The sequence below is a fragment of the Salmo salar genome, chromosome 19 (assembly GCF_965601325.2).
Source record: "Salmo salar chromosome 19, fSalSal1, whole genome shotgun sequence".
Lineage (NCBI taxonomy): Eukaryota > Metazoa > Chordata > Actinopteri > Salmoniformes > Salmonidae > Salmo > Salmo salar.
In genome coordinates, this window is record NC_138309.1 from 75,303,484 (window position 1) to 75,322,218 (window position 18,735).

Below are 18,735 nucleotides of genomic sequence, written 5' to 3' on the forward strand. Positions count from 1 at the left end.
TATTGTGGTATATAAGCAGAAGTAATTCCAATGCAAAAAAATAAAATAATTGTGCCACCTCTGGCCCCTCACCGATTTCAATTGCCCCCTTATCACTTTATCCTGGCACCGCACAATAAGAGCTACAATGCTAATATTTGTGTAAACTTCACAGTTGTTTTCTGTGGGTGTCATTTTCAGTGAAAAATGTATGTGCAATACACATAGTAGGTTGACTGGTAAGCTTAATGTGGTTAATTTTACAATGGTTTCAGAGTCCCGCAATATGAGCTACAACACACAAAATGTTTGTCAAATCTTTACAGTTGTGTTCTCTGGGTGTCATTGAGTAGAATGATACTCCATTTCATGAATCCACAGTCCAATATGAATGTCAGTAAGCACCATAGGCTGACTGGTGAGGTCAAAGTCCTGCAATAAGAGCTATGACACTAATATTTGTGTCAACTCTTTACAGTTGTGTTTTGTGAGTGTCACTGAATAGACTGATTCACAATTCATAGGTAAATCTGTACAGTGAAATATAATGATGCTCCCAATGCAATTCTGAAGTGTCATACGTTCACAGTGCAATATCAACAGTTTTTTAATCATGGACTTTTATTTTGAAGGCGAACCGCAATTCCACTAGTGTGTCTAGCTTCACATAGGTGCCAGTGCTGAGAAAGAACTGCCTGAAAATGTTTCACTGCAAGGGAAGTAGCTTCACTCAAAACAGCACTTGAGATAGCCTGCTGTATTCATTTTATCCACTGCTTCCTTTTTGTTTATGTGGGGAATTAGCTCAAATGGTAGAGCGCTCGCTTAGCATGCGAGAAGTAGCGGGATCGATGCCCGCATTCTCCAAAACTTTTCTCGTCCCAGCGCGTGGCAAAATTTAAGTAAACGTGAGTAAACATTACTTTGTGGCGATATTTCGCGCAGGCATGGCCAGCCACGCGTTATAGCTTATACCACGCGTTATAGCGGTAGCCTGATATAGTAAAGATTTACTTTCCTTAACTTTTCCTGCTCATCTCTATGGTAAGTCTTATCGCTATGGGTGTAATATATTCGACATAGCAATTAGGATCTGGCTAAAAATACCTGAATCAGTTATAGAACCCATTGCCCTTTATGGTTGTGAGGTATAGGGTCCGCTCACCAACCAAGAATTCACAAAATGGGACATACACCAAATTGAGACTGCATGCAGAATTCTGCAAAAATATCCTCAGTGTACAACGTAAAACACCAAATAAAGCATGCAGAGCAGAATTAGGGCGATACCCGCTAATTATCAAAATCCAGAAAAGAGCCTTTAAATTCTACAACCACCTAAAAGGAAGCGATTCCCAAACCTTCCACAACAAAGCCATCACCTACAGAGAGATGAACCTGGAGAAGAGTCCCCTAAGCAAGCTGGTCCTGGGGCTCTGTTCACAAACACAAACAGACCCCACAGAACCAAATGACAGCAACAAAATTAGACCCAACCAAGTTATGAGAAAACAAAAAGATAATTACTTGACACATTGGAAAGAATAAAAAAAAACAGAGCAAACTAGAATTATATTTCGCACTAAACAGAGAGTACACAGTGGCATAGTACCTGACCACTGTGATTGACCCAAATTTAAGGAAATCTTTGACTTGCTATTGAGAAAGGCCACCGTAGTCTATGTGCACACAGCCCACAAAATGAGGTGGAAACTGAGCTGCACTTCCTGACCTGCCAAATGTATGACCATATTAGAGACACATAGTGTGCCATCACAGCAGCAAGATTTGTGACCCGTTGCCACAAGAAAAAGATCAACAAGTGAAGAACAAACAGCATTGTAAATACAACCCATATTTCTGTTTATTTATTTTCCCTTTTGTACTTTAATAAGGATCAGACCTTCTTTTTTTTTTTTTGTCTAAAATGACAGCTCAGGACCTGAAGCAAGGATATGCATATTCTTGGTACCATTTGAAAGGAAACACTTTGAAGTTTGTGGAAATGTGAAATGAATGTAGGAGAATATAACACATTAGATCTGGTAAAAGATAATACAAAGAAAAAAACGTGATTATTTTTTGTACCATCATCTTTAAAATGCAAGAGAAAGGCCATAATGTATAATTCCAGCCCAGGTGCAATTTTGATTTTGTCCACTAGATGGCAGCAGTGTATGTGTCAACGTTGTAGACTGATCCAATGAACCATTGCATATCTGTTCAAAATATTGTATCAAGGCTGCCCAAATGTGCCTAATTGGTTTATTAATACATTTTCAAGTTCGTAAGTGCACTCTCCTCAAACAATAACATGGTATTCTTTTACTGTAATAGCTACAATGGACAGTGCAGTTAGATTAACAAGAATTTAAGCTTTCTGCCCATATCAGATATGACCTGGGATTTTTGCTAATCACATTAGCCTACATTAGCTCAACCGTTCCGCGGGGGGTACACTGATCCCGTAGAGGTTTAAGTTTGTTATTACAGACCGATCTGGCATTTCACCATCTGGAAACAACACAACTGCAATTGTTTTCTCTCATTTATGTCCAAGATAGCTAGCCACAAAGCTAACTAGCTAGCAGAGCAGCACTCCCCAAAAAGACAGGTGTCACTTTTGCTTTTGGAACTTTCTAATCATCTCTTAAGTTGTTTAGCATGCGATCACACTAGCTACATATATTTAGCTAAAAAGACTGTTGATGAAATGGATTGCTTTCTTTGTAGCTAGCTATCTAGCTTGGTTGTAGGCTAGTACAGTAACGTTACAGTAGCTAGCTAAGTTACACCTTTACTGAATGACAACAATGCAGCCTGAAAATTTCTGTCTAGCTAGTTGGGCTTAGAAATTGATAAATGAACATATGGAGAGATCACAAATTCATGCAGCTGTGGTGGTGTCAATTGTTTCGCTATTTCCCTGCTTTAAAGAGTGAAAATACTCAAGCCTTTATCCATACCAGCAGGTCTGCCATGAAAAAGTAGTCTTCAATGGGACAACCAGGTAATTAAAGCTAAAATATTCTGTGCACTCTCACTAGATAGAAGTGTGTGCTTCAGTGGCAGATTTTCTAAAAAAAAAAATAGACAAAGATAGTTAGTATCAGCAATTCTAAGTCAGATGAGACACCTGGTGTCATTCATTTACAGATGATACTTAGATTGAGAATGATTTCCATATATTTTATTGAGCATGGTGTGCTATTGTTTTTAAACACACAGCAAACAAAAAGCTGCCACCATTGTGGGTGCCGTATATATCTTTATAAGTTATGCATACTTCATGTTAATATTCCATTATCCGAGGTCCTCCATTCCTGAACGACAAGCCACCTGACCCTAGCAGGAAAGACCAGAGATCTGACTTCGAATTGAGTAAAATTAAGATCACTCAAGTTGATATTTCGATTTAGAGTGACTGACATGAATTGGAGCATGAACAGGCTTAGGACACTCAGGTCGAACAACAGATACGTAATGCATTTGTCAACAACGGTTGTGCCAATTAATGCATATCACAAGGGTTGAGAGGTGTGTACACACTTGCAATGTAACCTACATCTGTTGTTAAACTCATTTTAAAAAATGAATGTTTTTTTACCCCCAATTTCATGGTATCCAATTGGTAGTTACAGTCTTGTCTCATCGCTGAAACTCCCGTACGGACTCGGGAGAGACAAAGGTCAAGAACCATGTGTCCTCTGAAAAAAAACGACCCAACCAAGCCGCACTGCTTCTTGACACAATGCCGGCTTAACCCAGAAACACCAATGTGTTGAAGGAAACACCGTACACCTGGCGACCGTGTCACCACTGGAGTCGCTAGAGCAAGGACATCCCTGCCGGCCAAACACTCCGCTAACCCGGAAGATGCTGGACCAATTGTGCACCGCCCCATGGGTCTCCCGGTCCGCTACGACAGAGCCTGGACTCGAACCAGGATCTCCAGTGACCACTGTGCCACTCGGGAGGCCCCATCTGTTGTTAAACGCGAGTGATGAATAAGCCCTAGAGGTTTTGTAAATTCACATGATTAACCCTATGTCAATCCAGATCTGAATGTTTGATATCCTTTCTACTGTACGCTAGTAGTTGATGCCAAAGCTAATCTTTGAATGTCCTACTACAAGGACTCGGTCAGTTTGACAAACTTTTGTGTCATATGAACACACACACCATTGGTTGCCATGGCGAGTACACTGAGCAGTCAGGAAAAGCTCATATTGTGCATTAAGTGACTGAATGCAACAAAAAATAAACAGCACATTGACATGATCACACAGTTCACTTTCCGCCTCTCAATTACACGCTCACTCACTCGCATAGTTTAGCTTTATGATTATTCTCATTTAAGGTAATTGGGCCTCTATTTCAGGAGAGGGATGACATGCATGACCTGGCTCTCCTCTGCTGAGACCGATCCGGGCCCAGCAGCGCAGGCCCAGCTCTAACAGTGGTTCTCCCTACAGGCTGTCCTGTTTCCCTCCCCTTTGGCACCAGCTCCTGACACAACAAAAGAGGATTGCTCTGAAGAGTTCCTGCTGGATACAGGTAATTCAAATGATATCACACACATAATTATGTGTGCAGGCACTAACTCATTCTAACACACTGGGCCCATCAAGAGATGAGGTTGCCTTTTCATCATGGACCACGGCCCATGGACAGAGCCCATTAGAACTGCCAGTGATGTCCTACTGGTCAAGCACCACGGGGAGGAAGAGACCCTGAAGTGGACGCACAGCTGTGACATTATGTTACTGCAGAGAGTAACGTAATGCCACATCCCCTTCCACCTGCACTTACACAGCAGAAAACCTCACCAATTCAAGGATACCATTTGAGGATTTTGCTGCGGCTGCCTTCTTTCAATGGGAGCTGGAGGCCTCGATGCAGAGGAAGGAGTGAGGAATGGACGAACTGAGAAAAGAAAAAATCCTTAGAGCAGCATCCCTCCGGCCGTCTGTACAGGTTCTGCCACCAGCCGCTGAAACAAGGCCCCAACAGCCCTCACACACATACCGGCTTTCCTTGAGTGGCAGGAAAAGATCTACTGCCTAGCCAAAGTGTTTTCCCTGTACCTTGCACTGGGCTTTGGAGGGAGCTCCAACAGTCTGCCTTTTATGAGACTGAAAGGTGGAGATGGAGGGTGAAGAAGGGGGAGTGACTCTACAGACACACACACAGAAATAAATAGGAGCTGAAAATCTATTTCCATTAATGGAAGTGGTTTGGACTCGTTTGATTTGTATTTATTTCACAGGTACTGTCCATTCTTTTACATTACTGTACATACATTGCTGGATATCACTGTATATATTATTGTCCATTACTATTTTGTGTAAATGTTACACAAAGGCCAACCATTTATTCTAATCGCGGTGAATATGTCTTGTATCATAAACTAATTGCTATAGTTAGTGTGTGAATAAGTTTGTTATATGAAGGGTTGTGCTCCAACACTATAATAACTATGGCTTTGATTTCATTCGAGTAAACCTCAAAGTAATATTCTCTATGAGCTGCTTTAGAGTTGTCTTTATGAGTAAGACACATGCCTTTCCATTGTGCTCTAACACTCATAAATATTCCTTTGATTTCATTCTATTAAACCTCAATGTAAAGCAATCTTCTCTTGTTTCTAATATTGTCTTTATATGCATCAAAGGGAAAGGAAAGGGGGTTACCTAGTCAATTGTACAACTGAATGCATTCGACGGAAATGGCAAATGCAAAGTCCTCCAAATACAAAACGTCCTCCAGCGATGTCAAAACGTCCTCCAGCGATATCACAACTATAAACAGAGTAAAGTACACGCACTAAAGCGTAAAAAAAAATATTTTTAACAAAACTGTTTTTTAGATAACTTGTTAGGCATTCAAAGTGTTGGTCTGATGGGAATCTGTGACGTCATCTTGCTTGAAAAATGGTAAATCTAGTTAATAACAGTGGGTCCCTTCCTGTCCTGTAAAACTAGTTAATCACAGTGGGTCCCTTCCTCTCCTGTAAAACTAGTTAATAACAGTGGGTCCCTTCCTCTCCTGTAAAACTAGTTAATCACAGTGGGTCCCTTCCTCTCCTGTAAAACTAGTTAATCACAGTGGGTCCCTTCCTCTCCTGTAAAACTAGTTAATCACAGTGGGTCCCTTCCTCTCCTGTAAAACTAGTTAATCACAGTGGGTCCCTTCCTCTCCTGTAAAACTAGTTAATAACAGTGGGTCCCTTCCTCTCCTGTAAAACTAGTTAATCACAGTGGGTCCCTTCCTCTCCTGTAAAACTAGTTAATAACAGTGGGTCCCTTCCTCTCCTGTAAAACTAGTTAATCACAGTGGGTCCCTTCCTCTCCTGTAAAACTAGTTAATCACAGTGGGTCCCTTCCTCTCCTGTAAAACTAGTTAATCACAGTGGGTCCCTTCCTCTCCTGTAAAACTAGTTAATAACAGTGGGTCCCCTCCTCTCCTGTAAACTAGTTAATCATAGTGGGTCCCTTCCTCTCCTGTAAAACTAGTTAATCACAGTGGGTCCCTTCCTCTCCTGTAAAACTAGTTAATCACAGTGGGTCCCTTCCTCTCCTGTAAAACTAGTTAATCACAGTGGGTCCCTTCCTCTCCTGTAAAACGAGTTAATCACAGTGGGTCCCTTCCTCTCCTGTAAAACGAGTTAATAACAGTGGGTCCCTTCCTCTCCTGTAAAACGAGTTAATCACAGTGGGTCCCTTCCTCTCCTGTAAAACTAGTTAATCACAGTGGGTCCCTTCCTCTCCTGTAAAACTAGTTAATAACAGTGGGTCCCTTCCTCTCCTGTGAAACTAGTTAATCACAGTGGGTCCCTTCCTCTCCTGTAAAACTAGTTAATCACAGTGGGTCCCTTCCTCTCCTGTAAAACTAGTTAATAACAGTGGGTCCCTTCCTCTCCTGTAAAACTAGTTAATAACAGTGGGTCCCATGTCTCAAAAAACTCAAAATCATGCTACGGGCTTTACACAACTGGCCTTCTGCCACGCACGGGTTGGTTTTTATGCTTAGGAAATATGCTAGGTAGATGCGTGGCTATAATGTATCTGAACGATTAGAATGTATTTGAGACGTGAATGTGCCTCTTATAGATCGGCACCTGCGGTATTTCCAGCGCGAGATATTACTTTTTGTTCGAGACACTGCATGATTCTGATCACATAATCGGATACATTTTTATAAAGGTACACATTATTTTAAAATGCCATAATACATCAAGTAACCTCTATCCATCCATCCATCTATTCCAATAATAAAGCAGCCATGCCCACCTGTACCTGTTTCTTATCAGCACATCATTTGTCTTATCAGTCCAATATGTCTATCCTACCATAGCATGTTTTGCCCCAGATCAACCAGCCTGGTTTCATAGACTAGACGTAACATAGATGTAAATCCGAGATACTCAAAATAGTATGATATGTTTTGTTGGTTATGATTGCATAAGAGAGAAGGTTACTTGAGTCAAAAGTAGGGTGGGTGGGTAAGTGTATAACACCAACATCAAGCAAACCAAAGGTTGTATGTTTGAATCACGGGCAACTTTGCAACTACATACTACTTTACAACTACTTAGCATGTTAGCTAATCCTGCCCCTAGCCTTAACTCTTTAACCTAACTCCTAACCAATGCTTAATTTGCCGGAGCAGGATACAGCAGTGTTTGCAATGTAAAAATTAGAATAAAAGCAATCGAGTTCATTCGAGTTGCATTCCCATTAATTCTCCTGCCCCCTAAAAAAAGTTATATTAAAACGCAGATTTTGATTTGGGCTTATGATTTGCTTAACATTATAGCCTGTTTGAGACCAGTGCATGGCCATTGCTGTGGTGAGAGAGAGAAGCACTCCTGTATCTATCTCAGAACTAGACTGAGATTCACTTTCTATGATCTCGCTCCCTCTCTCTGCTAGACATGAGCCTGCAACTGTCATCTCTCCAGCATTGCACTTGATCATTTATTTCCTTATAGAATTATAGCCGTGGGAAGGGTGCTGGGAGAGCTGCAGCACCCCTGGTTAATTTAAATACATTTGCCAAAGTTGTAGAATTACTGCTGTCAGTTCAGAAATAAATAAAATTATTCAGAATACTAAACCAGGAGTAGGCCTGTAATTTAACCACAGATGACCAATAACTTCTTTTAAAAAATAGCCTAGCTGTGGATTGTGTTTATGTAGCCCAACCACAAGGCATATAGAACATGTGGCAAATCTGTCAGTGAACAGCATGCAGCCAGAACAAGCCTTTCGCAATATTTCAAATACAATCGCGGGAAAACACAGACTAGAAGGTAAATGGCTGCTGCTTAAAAGAGAAGACTCTAATATGACTGTTGACTACCAAAATATGTTATCTTCCCGATAGGTCTATTGAGCAAACATTGTTCGCCAGCGAGTGAGCTGTGCGTAATTGGGTGAGTCAGTGAAAGCTTTTTTAGGACTATAATTTCCTCCTCATATTGTACAATAGGTGTCTCCACATTTTACAATTTAAGCACTGGCCCTAACCTTAACCTTAGCCTAGCTAACGTAAGCCACCTAGCTAACTTTAGCGTTAGCCACCTAGCTAAAGTTAGCAACAACAAATTGGAATTCGTAACATATTGTACTTATTGCAATTCGTAACATACTGTATTAAATGAATTGTAATTCATAAGATATCATACGAAATGGATGATGGACATCCACAAATTAATACATACCATACGAAATGTAACATACTAATTGGAGTGTCCCGGATTTACATTTACTAGGTTAGGGCCCCAAACACGTTTGTTATACATGGATATTTGCATATAAGCTAACAGTTTCATGACATGTGTAGAGCTTTACATTAAATAGGGTCAGCTTGTAGACTATAGTCCTACTGCAAGGAAACATCAGCTGCTCATGCACTAATTAGTATCAGTTTCATATATGGGCAAGTAAACATGGGAACCTTTGACGTGACACTTTCTAAAAACAGCCCTGACACTCGCTCGAGCTGCCAGATTGGGGGCCACGTGAAACTCTGTATGAGGAACAGCTTGAACCAGTGCTATTACTGTGGCCCTTCTTTCAACTTCACTCCGAACTAAACGGCTTGGGATGTTATGAAGCAGGATTAACCATTGCCTATTATTAATTTGACACTATTTTAATGTCTTATCGGAGTGGGTGCATCAGAAGAGAAACGTCATAGATAATTTGGAGAAGCAGCTGATTTGTTCCATCTGCCTGGAAACATTTACCAAAACAGTGGTCATTTTACCGTGGCAACACAACCTCTGTACAAAGTGTGCCAATGATATCTTTAAGGTAAAGTAGGCCTGCAATTACATTGGAGTATTGGAAAGTATTTTAGAGAAGGTTAGTATGTGATAGAACTATAGATTAAACTGTGTCTACGCATTATCCATAAACTATTATTTGTTTCTCTATATCTATAACAACTAGTTTGACTGTGGGGGATGTTTTTGTTTGGTTCTTGTCTAGGCACTGAGGCTACAGGTGTAAGATCTTAATTTGATCACCCTTTTGTTGCAGGGAATTTTCTGCACAGCAAGAAATGCAGTGTATTCAATGTTTAAAAGCGTTTGCATTTTGTAATTTCTACTTAACATTTTCAGACTTGATTTGCCCTTACCAGAAATGCATCAACCCCTACACAATAATTCACATTTCCTGTTGCTGCAGGGTCAAATTAAGATCCCTGTCACGGTTATCGTTGGTGAAAGAGGACCAAAATGCAGCAGGACTGTGTTGGTTCATCTTGAACATTTATTAAACTCAAAATGAACTCCAAAACAAACTCACGATCACCGAACAGTCTTCTCAGGCTCATACACGCTAGACAAGAAACAATCTCCCACAAAACCTACACCAAACAATTACCCATATATAGGACTCTCAATCAGAGGCAACGAGGAAGCACCTGCCTCCAATTGAGAGTCCCAAACCCCAATCAACCTAACATAGAAATACATAAACCAGACTACACATAGAAATACATCAACATAGACCATAAACCAAAAAACCCGGAAATAATAAATCAAACGCCCTTCTACCAAAACACCACCCCGAACCACATAAAACAAATACCCTCTGCCACATCCTGACCAAACTACAATAACTATTAACCCTTATACTGGCCAGGACGTGACAGTACCCCCCCCCCCCCCCCCCCCCCCCCTAAAGGTGCTAACCCCGGAAGCACCTCAAGAATAACAAAAACCCCAAACAACAACAAAAAATCCCCCTAAACTAAAGGGAGGGAAGGGAGGGTGGCTGCCGTCCCTGACGGCACTTGTGCTACACCCCCCCCCCCCCCCTCCCCCAACCCACCTATGCAGGTGGTGGTTCAGGCTCCAGCCTATTGTCCTCCAGAGTGCCGACCGACCCGATCAGCCTCGGACCGTAGGCAGACTCCCCCTGCTCTGGATCATGGGCAGACCTCCTCCTCTCCACCCTGTATACAGACTTATCAATTAAACCGTTAATTACTTCAAGTTCTGAAATGTCAGGCTTACTCAGTTTAGGGTTGCTGCTAGACTCCCTTGATTCTTGGTCATCGGCAGACTCTGGGCAGATGGGCCAACCTGGCGGCTCCGGGCAGTCTGGCCGCTCTGGCGGCTCCGGGCAGCTCTGGCCGCTCTTGACTGACGGGCAGCTCTGGCCGCTCCGGGCAGTCTGGCCGCTCTGGCGACTCTTGACTGACGGGCAGCTCTGGCGACTCCTGACTGACGGGCAGCTCTGGCGACTCCTGACTGACGGGCAGCTCTGGCGACTCCTGACTGACGGGCAGCTCTGGCGACTCCTGACTGACGGGCAGCTCTGGCGACTCCTGACTGACGGGCAGCTCTGGCGACTCCTGACTGAGCCGACGCACTGGAAGCCTGGTGCGTGGTGTCGGTACTGGCCGTGCCAGACTGGGAACACGCCCCTCCAGGCTAGTGCGGGGAGCGGGAACAGGATGAGTCGGACTGGGCTGACGCACTTGAAACCTGGTGCGTGGTGCTGGTACTGGACGTGCCAGACTGGGAACACGCACCTCTAGGCTAGTGCGTGGAGCGGGAACAGGATATATAGGACCGTGGAGGCTTACTGGCGGTCTCGAGCTTAAACCTGGCATCGCCCTTTCTGGCTGAATGCCCACTGCCCCCTGGTAAATGCGGGGCGCTGGTATAGCGCGTACTGGCCTAAAAACACTTGGCCTCGCCATAATACTCATTACCCCGAAGCACGAGACCTGTCCATTAACTGGCTTCTGTGAAACAGTCCGGGGATTTGGCCTGGGGCTCCGAACTTGCCCCGCCAAACTACCCATATACCCCCCCCAAAAAAATTATTGTGGCTGCCTCTCGGGTTTAATCGCCAGTCGTGTTCCTCGGTAGCATTCCCGGTCTTTGCTCCATTTCTTCCATGGGCCCTCTCCAGCCATAACTTGCTCCCATGTCCATTTCTCCCGTTTGTCCAATTTAAATTCCCTCTGCTCCTTACAGTCCACCTGTCGCTCCTTCCTCTGCTGCTTGGTCCTTTGGTGGTAGGAGATTCTGTCACGGTTATCGTTGGTGAAAGAGGACCAAAATGCAGCAGGACTGTGTTGGTTCATCTTGAACATTTATTAAACTCAAAATGAACTCCAAACTCACGATCACCGAACAGTCTTCTCAGGCTCATACACGCTAGACAAGAAACAATCTCCCACAAAACCTACACCAAACAATTACCCATATATAGGACTCTCAATCAGAGGCAACGAGGAAACACCTGCCTCCAATTGAGAGTTCCAAACCCCAATCAACCTAACATAGAAATACATAAACCAGACTACACATAGAAATACATCAACATAGACCATAAACCAAAAAATCCGGAAATAATAAATCAAACGCCCTTCTACCAAAACACCACCCCGAACCACATAAAACAAATACCCTCTGCCACGTCCTGACCAAACTACAATAACTATTAACCCTTATACTGGCCAGGACGTGACAATCCCACATCTGTATGCACTGTAGCCTACCGCAGATCCTCTGTATTGTTCTCATTTTATGCTTTGTAGTATCTTGTTGCCACGAGCCATTCCAGTGTTCAATCTCAGTTTTGTACATCCATGTAATTTTGTGTAGCCTCAAATGTGACTGCAGTTTTCACATGAAATAGTAGCCATAAGCAATAATAGGTGTTACATTTGGTCTACATTGTATTATGCCTCCGTCTGTTCTATCCTGTCTAAGCCTCCAACCCATACCTCCCAATCAGAGGGGGGTCAGTGACCTCCGGTGGCCGTTTCCGGTGCCCGTCCTGCAGGCACGAGGTGGTCCTGGACCACTACGGGGTCTACGGGCTCCAGAGGAACCTGCTGGTGGACAACATCATCGACATGTTCAAACAGGAGTCCACCAGGTGAGAGAGTCGTACACTGTAGGAGTCCAAAGGAAAAATAATACTTCCGGTACCTGGACTTTGCTTTCCAACCAAGGTGCATGAACAGATGAGAAAACTGGGGGGAAACTATTTGCTCCATGTACTCGCTAGCTTGTTACAGGTACGGTACAGTTCTTATTACAGTAATCATTTAAAAATGTAATTATTAAAGAAAGAAACCACCGTCTCAGATAGACACCACCACCACCATCATCACTACCATAAGTGGTCCAATTTGCAGGATCCTACTATACCACAGACTGAAAGCACAGACATCCAGTTACTCCATTTTGTGACTTTTGGCCAAAATCCATTTCTATGTGTAATTTCCTTAGCTTCCCTTATTCCATTACCAGGCTTTAAACTACTTCCAATATGTCACTGAATTTCCTACAAGAAGACAGAACAGTGAATTCTAAAAGGTGTTCAGTTAGGGCATTGAACAGGGAATTCTAAAAGTAGGTCAGTTAGGGCATTGAACAGTGAGATACTAATAATGATAGCAATGTGACATTTTCTCTTCTGATAGAAATATTAAAAACTCATACAACCTACATGCAAAACGTGTTGAAACTGTTCTCAGGAAAAAAGTCCTGGTGCCACTCATTCTGAATGTTTTCTTCAATATTGACTACTTTTCTCACCTTGTTTACCAGACCTCCAGGGTGCCTTATAAAGACACATGGTGGCTGGTGAACGTGACTAGTAGTAGTTTCTAAACTAGAGTTGAAAAACAAATAATGAGATACAGGTGATGTTTTTAACCAGGCAGCAGGTAGCCTAGCGGTTAAGAATGTTGGACCAGTGACTGAACTGTTTCTGGTTTGAATCCCCGAGCCGACTAGGTGCCCTTGAGCAAGGCACTTAACCCTAATTGCTCTGTAGTGTCTGCTAAATTACTAACATGTAGATGGCTCCCTCCAGAAGAAACAGAGGTGACAACAGCTAGAGCTAAATACAGTTAAAGAAGTATGTAGTTCAAAAACATTGCATTTACATGAAGGATTACTGTTTATATTTAACTCCGGGTAAAATAAGTGTCAGGGTTTTTGTAGTGAAAGTGTCGTCTTATCACTGCTTTGAGGTGGGAGTTTGGCGCTATAAGAACGCATGAGATGAACACGTTGCTTTGAAGCAGGGTTGGGTAGGTTACTTTCTAAATGTAATCCGTTAATTACTAGTTAACCTGTCTGAGTTTTTTATCAGTAACAGAACTTTTGGATTACCCACATTTAGTTTTGTTTTCTCATTACTTTCCATTTAGAAGAAGACAAAGAAGACATTAGAAGAAGACAAAAAGGATCCATCAAACACATTTGGTGTGTCATCATAGTGGTCTCTGATTGGTGGTCATCATTTGGTGTGTCATCATAGTGGTCTCTGATTGGTGGTCATCATTTGGTGTGTCATCATAGTGGTCTCTGACTTGTGGTCAGACTCGCTCAGGTGGAATAAACTTAAACTTGCGCCTTAAACCGAATGGTGTCATAGTGTGTGTGTGTGTGTGTGTGTGTGTGTGTGTGTGTGTGTGTGTGTGTGTGTGTGTGTGTGTGTGTGTGTGTGTGTGTGTGTATTTGGAAGAAGTGTGACTAATGCCTTACTGTGTATTTTTTCCCACAAACATCCTTCTGAATTGAAATGTAATCCAATAAGTAGTCATCCAGTTTTCCAAAATAATCTGTAATCGGATTACAATATTTTTGCTGGTAACGTAACTGATTACAGTTACAGTTTTTTGTAATCAGATTATATGTAACTGATTACATCCTTTTAAGAATAGGAGCCCAGAGGCAATGTAATCTAGCTCTCTACTGTCCTGTATCCAACATCACGCTTAATGCTTCAGGCTTTATTTCTGAGACAAAACTCTCTTCCGCTTGACAGAGAGAGAGAGAGAGAGAGAGAGAGAGAGAGAGAGAGAGAGAGAGGGATGGAATGGAGGAGAGGGGTGCTCTGTGTGTTTGAGGACACTCACTAGCTCGACAGAGAGAACAAAAGAGAGAAGAAGAGGGATACTTACTGTGTGTTTTTGAGTGCTTGCTAGTCGGAAAGAGAGCACGTGTGTATACTGTAGATAGAAGTGGAGTAGGGACCATCTAGGGCAACAGAAAAAGGGAGAGAAAGGAGTAGAAGAGGGTCATGTTGTGTGTCTCCTTGTGTTGTGTTGGGAGATGGAGGCATTGTGTCTGTCACTCAGCACTGGTGCCCATATGAACCCATAGACCCACAGTGAGTCAGAGGGGTGATTCGGTTGGCAAGAGGTTTCCGGTACAAGTCAGTCACACAATGCTATACTTCCAACGGACTTGGTGTGTGTGGTGTGTGTGTGGTGTGTGTGTGTGGTGTGTATTTGGAGGAAGTGTGACTAATGCCTTAAGGCCTGTACGACACACACAACACTCCATTTAGATACTGTCTGTACAGATGCTCATGGCTCAGGATGTGATGTTACCTATGATGACCTTCTGACTTCATGGTGAGGTGTTCAGTTACCATGGGCAGGCAGCCTGAATCTAACCTCAACTGATCAGGAGAGGAAGCCACTATACTATTACAGTAAGATGCACCCCTAGTGTTGGGAGTCTCAGCATGTCTCCTTCCCCCTCCAGCAGCCCTAGTGTTGGGAGTCTCAGCATGTCTCCTTCCCCCTCCAGCAGCCCTAGTGTTGGGAGTCTCAGCATGTCTCCTTCCCCCTCCAGCAGCCCTAGTGTTGGGAGTCTCAGCATGTCTCCTTCCCCCTCCAGCAGCCCTAGTGTTGGGAGTCTCAGCATGTCTCCTTCCCCCTCCAGCAGCCCTAGTGTTGGGAGTCTCAGCATGTCTCCTTCCCCCTCCAGCAGCCCTAGTGTTGGGAGTCTCAGCATGTCTCCTTCCCCCTCCAGCAGCCCTAGGTCAGCGGCCCCAGAGAGGACGGAGGAGCAGGCCATGTGCCAAGAGCACGAGGAGGAGGAGGTCAACATCTACTGTGTGACCCACAGCGTGCCCACCTGCTCCATGTGCAAGGTGTTTGGAGCCCACCAGGACTGTGAGGTGGCGCCGCTCAAAAGCATGTACCAGACACAGAAGGTGAGGACTGGCTGATGTAGGAAAACATCTTCTTCAAGACATTTACAGTACAGTAGGTCAAATGGGAAAGTTGCCTCCTGTGTATATGTCAGTACATTGCAACTCACTCAGTGACTGATGCTTCTTGGCTTCTCGTTCCTGTGGTTGTGTGTGGTTGTGTGTGGTTGTGTGTGTGTGTGTGTGTGTGTGTGTGTGTGTGTGTGTGTGTGTGTGTGTGTGTGTGTGTGTGTGTGTGTGTGTGTGTGTGTGTGTGTGTGTGTGTGTGTGTGTGTGTGTGTGTGTGTGTGTGTGTGTGTGTGTGTGGTTGTGCGTGCTGGTGCGTGTGCTGGGGCGGCCACAGACCGAGTTGACTGACGGGATAGCGATGATGGTGGGGAACAACGACAGGATCCAGGGCATCATCAGTCAGTTAAAGGAGACCTGCCAGACCATAGAGGTGACTGGCCCAGTGTGGCAGCACCTGTCTTTCTGTCTCTGTCTGTCTGTGTGTCTCTCACACAGACAGACAACTGAAACCAGGATGTTACTGTAATCAGCCCCCCCACCCCATTCCCCAAATACACACATAGACTTAGAAAAATGACTAGGTGTTCTACTGCCTGTGTTGTACTGCCTCACACGAATAAACACATACGTTTCCAGAGATTCCTTCTCCTCCCTCACACATACCAAGAAACACACAGAAATGTTACTGCCTTCCCACTCGCTCACACTGAGAAACCAGGAGGAGAACTGATGGGGAGAGAGTGGACACCCCTGATGTGCACACGCAGAACACACACACACACACACACTGGAGTTGATGAGCTAGCTAGTAGCTGTACTGGGGCGGAAGCTGGAGCGGCTCCAGTCCCCTCTGTGTCACTCGTGGTGGTGTTACCCAGGATTGCCATGTAGAGCTGGGTCGTGTTCAGAACTGGGTCGTGTCCACTAGGCACAGAACTGGAGAAAACACTTGCGTGTGTCCATCTGTCTGTCCATGTGTGTGTGGTTGCCTGTGTACAGGAGAACGGCAGGAGGCAGAAGTGCCAGGTGTGTGTGGTTGCCTGTGTACAGGAGAACGGCAGGAGGCAGAAGTCCCAGGTGTGTGTGGTTGCCTGTGTACAGGAGAACGGCAGGAGGCAGAAGTCCCATGTGTGTGTGGTTGCCTGTGTACAGGAGAACGGCAGGAGGCAGAAGTCCCAGGTGTGTGTGGTTGCCTGTGTACAGGAGAACGGCAGGAGGCAGAAGTCCCAGGTGTGTGTGGTTGCCTGTGTACAGGAGAACGGCAGGAGGCAGAAGTCCCAGGTGTGTGTGGTTGCCTGTGTACAGGAGAACGGCAGGAGGCAGAAGTCCCAGGTGTGTGTGGTTGCCTGTGTACAGGAGAACGGCAGGAGGCAGAAGTCCCAGGTGTGTGTGGTTGCCTGTGTACAGGAGAACGGCAGGAGGCAGAAGTCCCAGGTGTGTGTGGTTGCCTGTGTACAGGAGAACGGCAGGAGGCAGAAGTCCCAGGTGTGTGTGGTTGCCTGTGTACAGGAGAACGGCAGGAGGCAGAAGTCCCAGGTGTGTGAGAAGTTGGACCATCTGTACGCCATCTTGGAGGAGAGAAAGAGGGACTTAAGTTTGAATTTGGTGGCCGAGCAGGAAGAGCTTAACTACATCCGTGGTTTAACCAAGAAGTACAAAGAGCACCTGGAGCGGAGCTGTAGGACCGTAGAGACAGGCACACAGACCATGGAGTAACCAGAGATGGCCGTCTTCTTACAGGTGGACTGCCACAAACACACTTCCTCAACATTCAGGCTTGAATCCTGATTTAAGTTTCACACTGCAAAAGACCTCCTTAGAAAGTGAGTACATTTGCTGCCTAACACTAATTCTTGATCAAACAAAGTGTGTTTCATGTACCACATTATTTACAGATCTATGGAGACCACACAGAATAAGGGAAGCCTGACTCTCCGTGTGTGTGTGTCAGGATTGGGGAGGCGCCGAGCACCTCCTACCTGGATAGGTGGAGCGTGGAAATGAGGCGATGGATCACTACACCGTTAACTCCTGGAGAGAGGGCAGGGCTCTGCGTAACATCCACTTCATCTCAGGTAGGAAGTGTTGACCGTGAAGCGTCTTATTAGAGCTGGGCGATATAGACAAAAATCCATATCGTGATAAATTGGCTGAATTGATGTGATAAATAGAACGATAAGTTTATAACATTAATGTGCACCATAGTTTTATTTGTTTATTATCCTTTAAACTACTATTACTAGTTTGATGGTTGTAGCCATCAATTGTCCCAATAACAATCACCCATATTAGCAAACATTTCATTTCAAACTTCACATTTTTCTAGTATAGGCTACTTATCATAATGAACGATATCAGCAACATGCCTGCGATAAGTGATCTGTATGATCGGTATGGATAATTTCCAGTTTATCGTCCCAGCTCTAGGTCTTCTTGAGTATCTCTGCACACAGAGGCTTTGTCATTGAGTCTCTCTATGTCTGCCGCTGCACACAGATGCTCTGTCACTGAGTCTCTCTATGTTAATCAGTGATGTATTGTTGTCTCTACCTTCTTGCCCTTTGTGCTGTTGTCTGTGCCCAATAATGTTTATACCATGTTTTGTGCTTCTACCATGTTGTTGCTACCATGCCGTGTTGTCATGTGTTGCTGCCTTGCTACTGTATGTTGTTGTCTTAGGTCTCTCTTTATGTAGTGTTGTGTTGTCTCTCTTGTCGTCATGTGTGTTCTGTCCTATATTTATATTTTCCTTCATTTTTTTTATATATTTTTTTTAATCCCAGCCCCTGTCCCCGCAGGAGGCGTTTTGCCTTTTGGTAGGCCGTCATTGTAAATAAGAATTTGTTCTTAACTGACTTGTCTGGTTAAATAAAGGTCAAATAAAAATAAATAAAAGTCTGCCCCTGCACACAGAGGCTCTGTCATTGTCAACATCTCAGGTCCTAGAGGGATGAGGGGCTGCATCTCAATTGTCAACATCTCAGGTCCTAGAAGGGATGGGGGCTGCATCTCAATTGTCAACATCTCAGGTCCTACAAAGATGGGGGATGGGGAGGTGCATCTCAAATACAAACATCTCAGGTCCTAGAGGGATGGGGGGGGGTGCATCTCAATTACAAACATCTCAGGTCCTAGAGGGATGGGGGGGGGTGCATCTCAATTACAAACATCTCAGGTCCTAGAGGGATGGGGGGGTGCATCTCAATTACAAACATCTCAGGTCCTAGAGGGATGGGGGTGCATCTCAATTACA

At 44.2% G+C, this 18,735-nt stretch overlaps 2 protein-coding genes across 3 annotated transcripts; both read left to right on the forward strand.

Moving 5' to 3' along the window:
- The first annotated feature begins 8,730 nt into the window (after positions 1–8,730).
- On the forward strand, positions 8,731–16,375 carry LOC106579531 (tripartite motif-containing protein 54). Of its 2 annotated transcripts, XM_082965965.1 has the most exons (4): positions 8,731–9,299; positions 12,249–12,392; positions 15,293–15,476; positions 15,817–16,375. In XM_082965965.1, exons 1-4 carry the CDS (start codon positions 9,286–9,288, stop codon positions 16,006–16,008), a joined length of 534 nt encoding a protein of 177 aa, XP_082822091.1. In that variant the 5' UTR covers positions 8,731–9,285; the 3' UTR covers positions 16,009–16,375. The 2 variants fall into 2 exon arrangements, 1 of the variants encoding a protein (XP_082822091.1); XR_014381697.1 differs by lacking the exons at positions 15,293–15,476; positions 15,817–16,375 and adding an exon at positions 13,678–13,888 and having other exon boundaries at positions 8,953–9,299; positions 12,224–12,392.
- LOC145862281 (uncharacterized) lies at positions 16,056–17,216 on the forward strand. The gene is made up of 2 exons (XM_082965539.1): positions 16,056–16,082; positions 16,374–17,216. The coding sequence occupies exons 1-2, from the start codon at positions 16,056–16,058 to the stop codon at positions 17,196–17,198; spliced, it is 852 nt and encodes a 283-aa protein (XP_082821665.1). The 3' UTR covers positions 17,199–17,216.
- Positions 17,217–18,735: the final 1,519 nt, after the last annotated feature.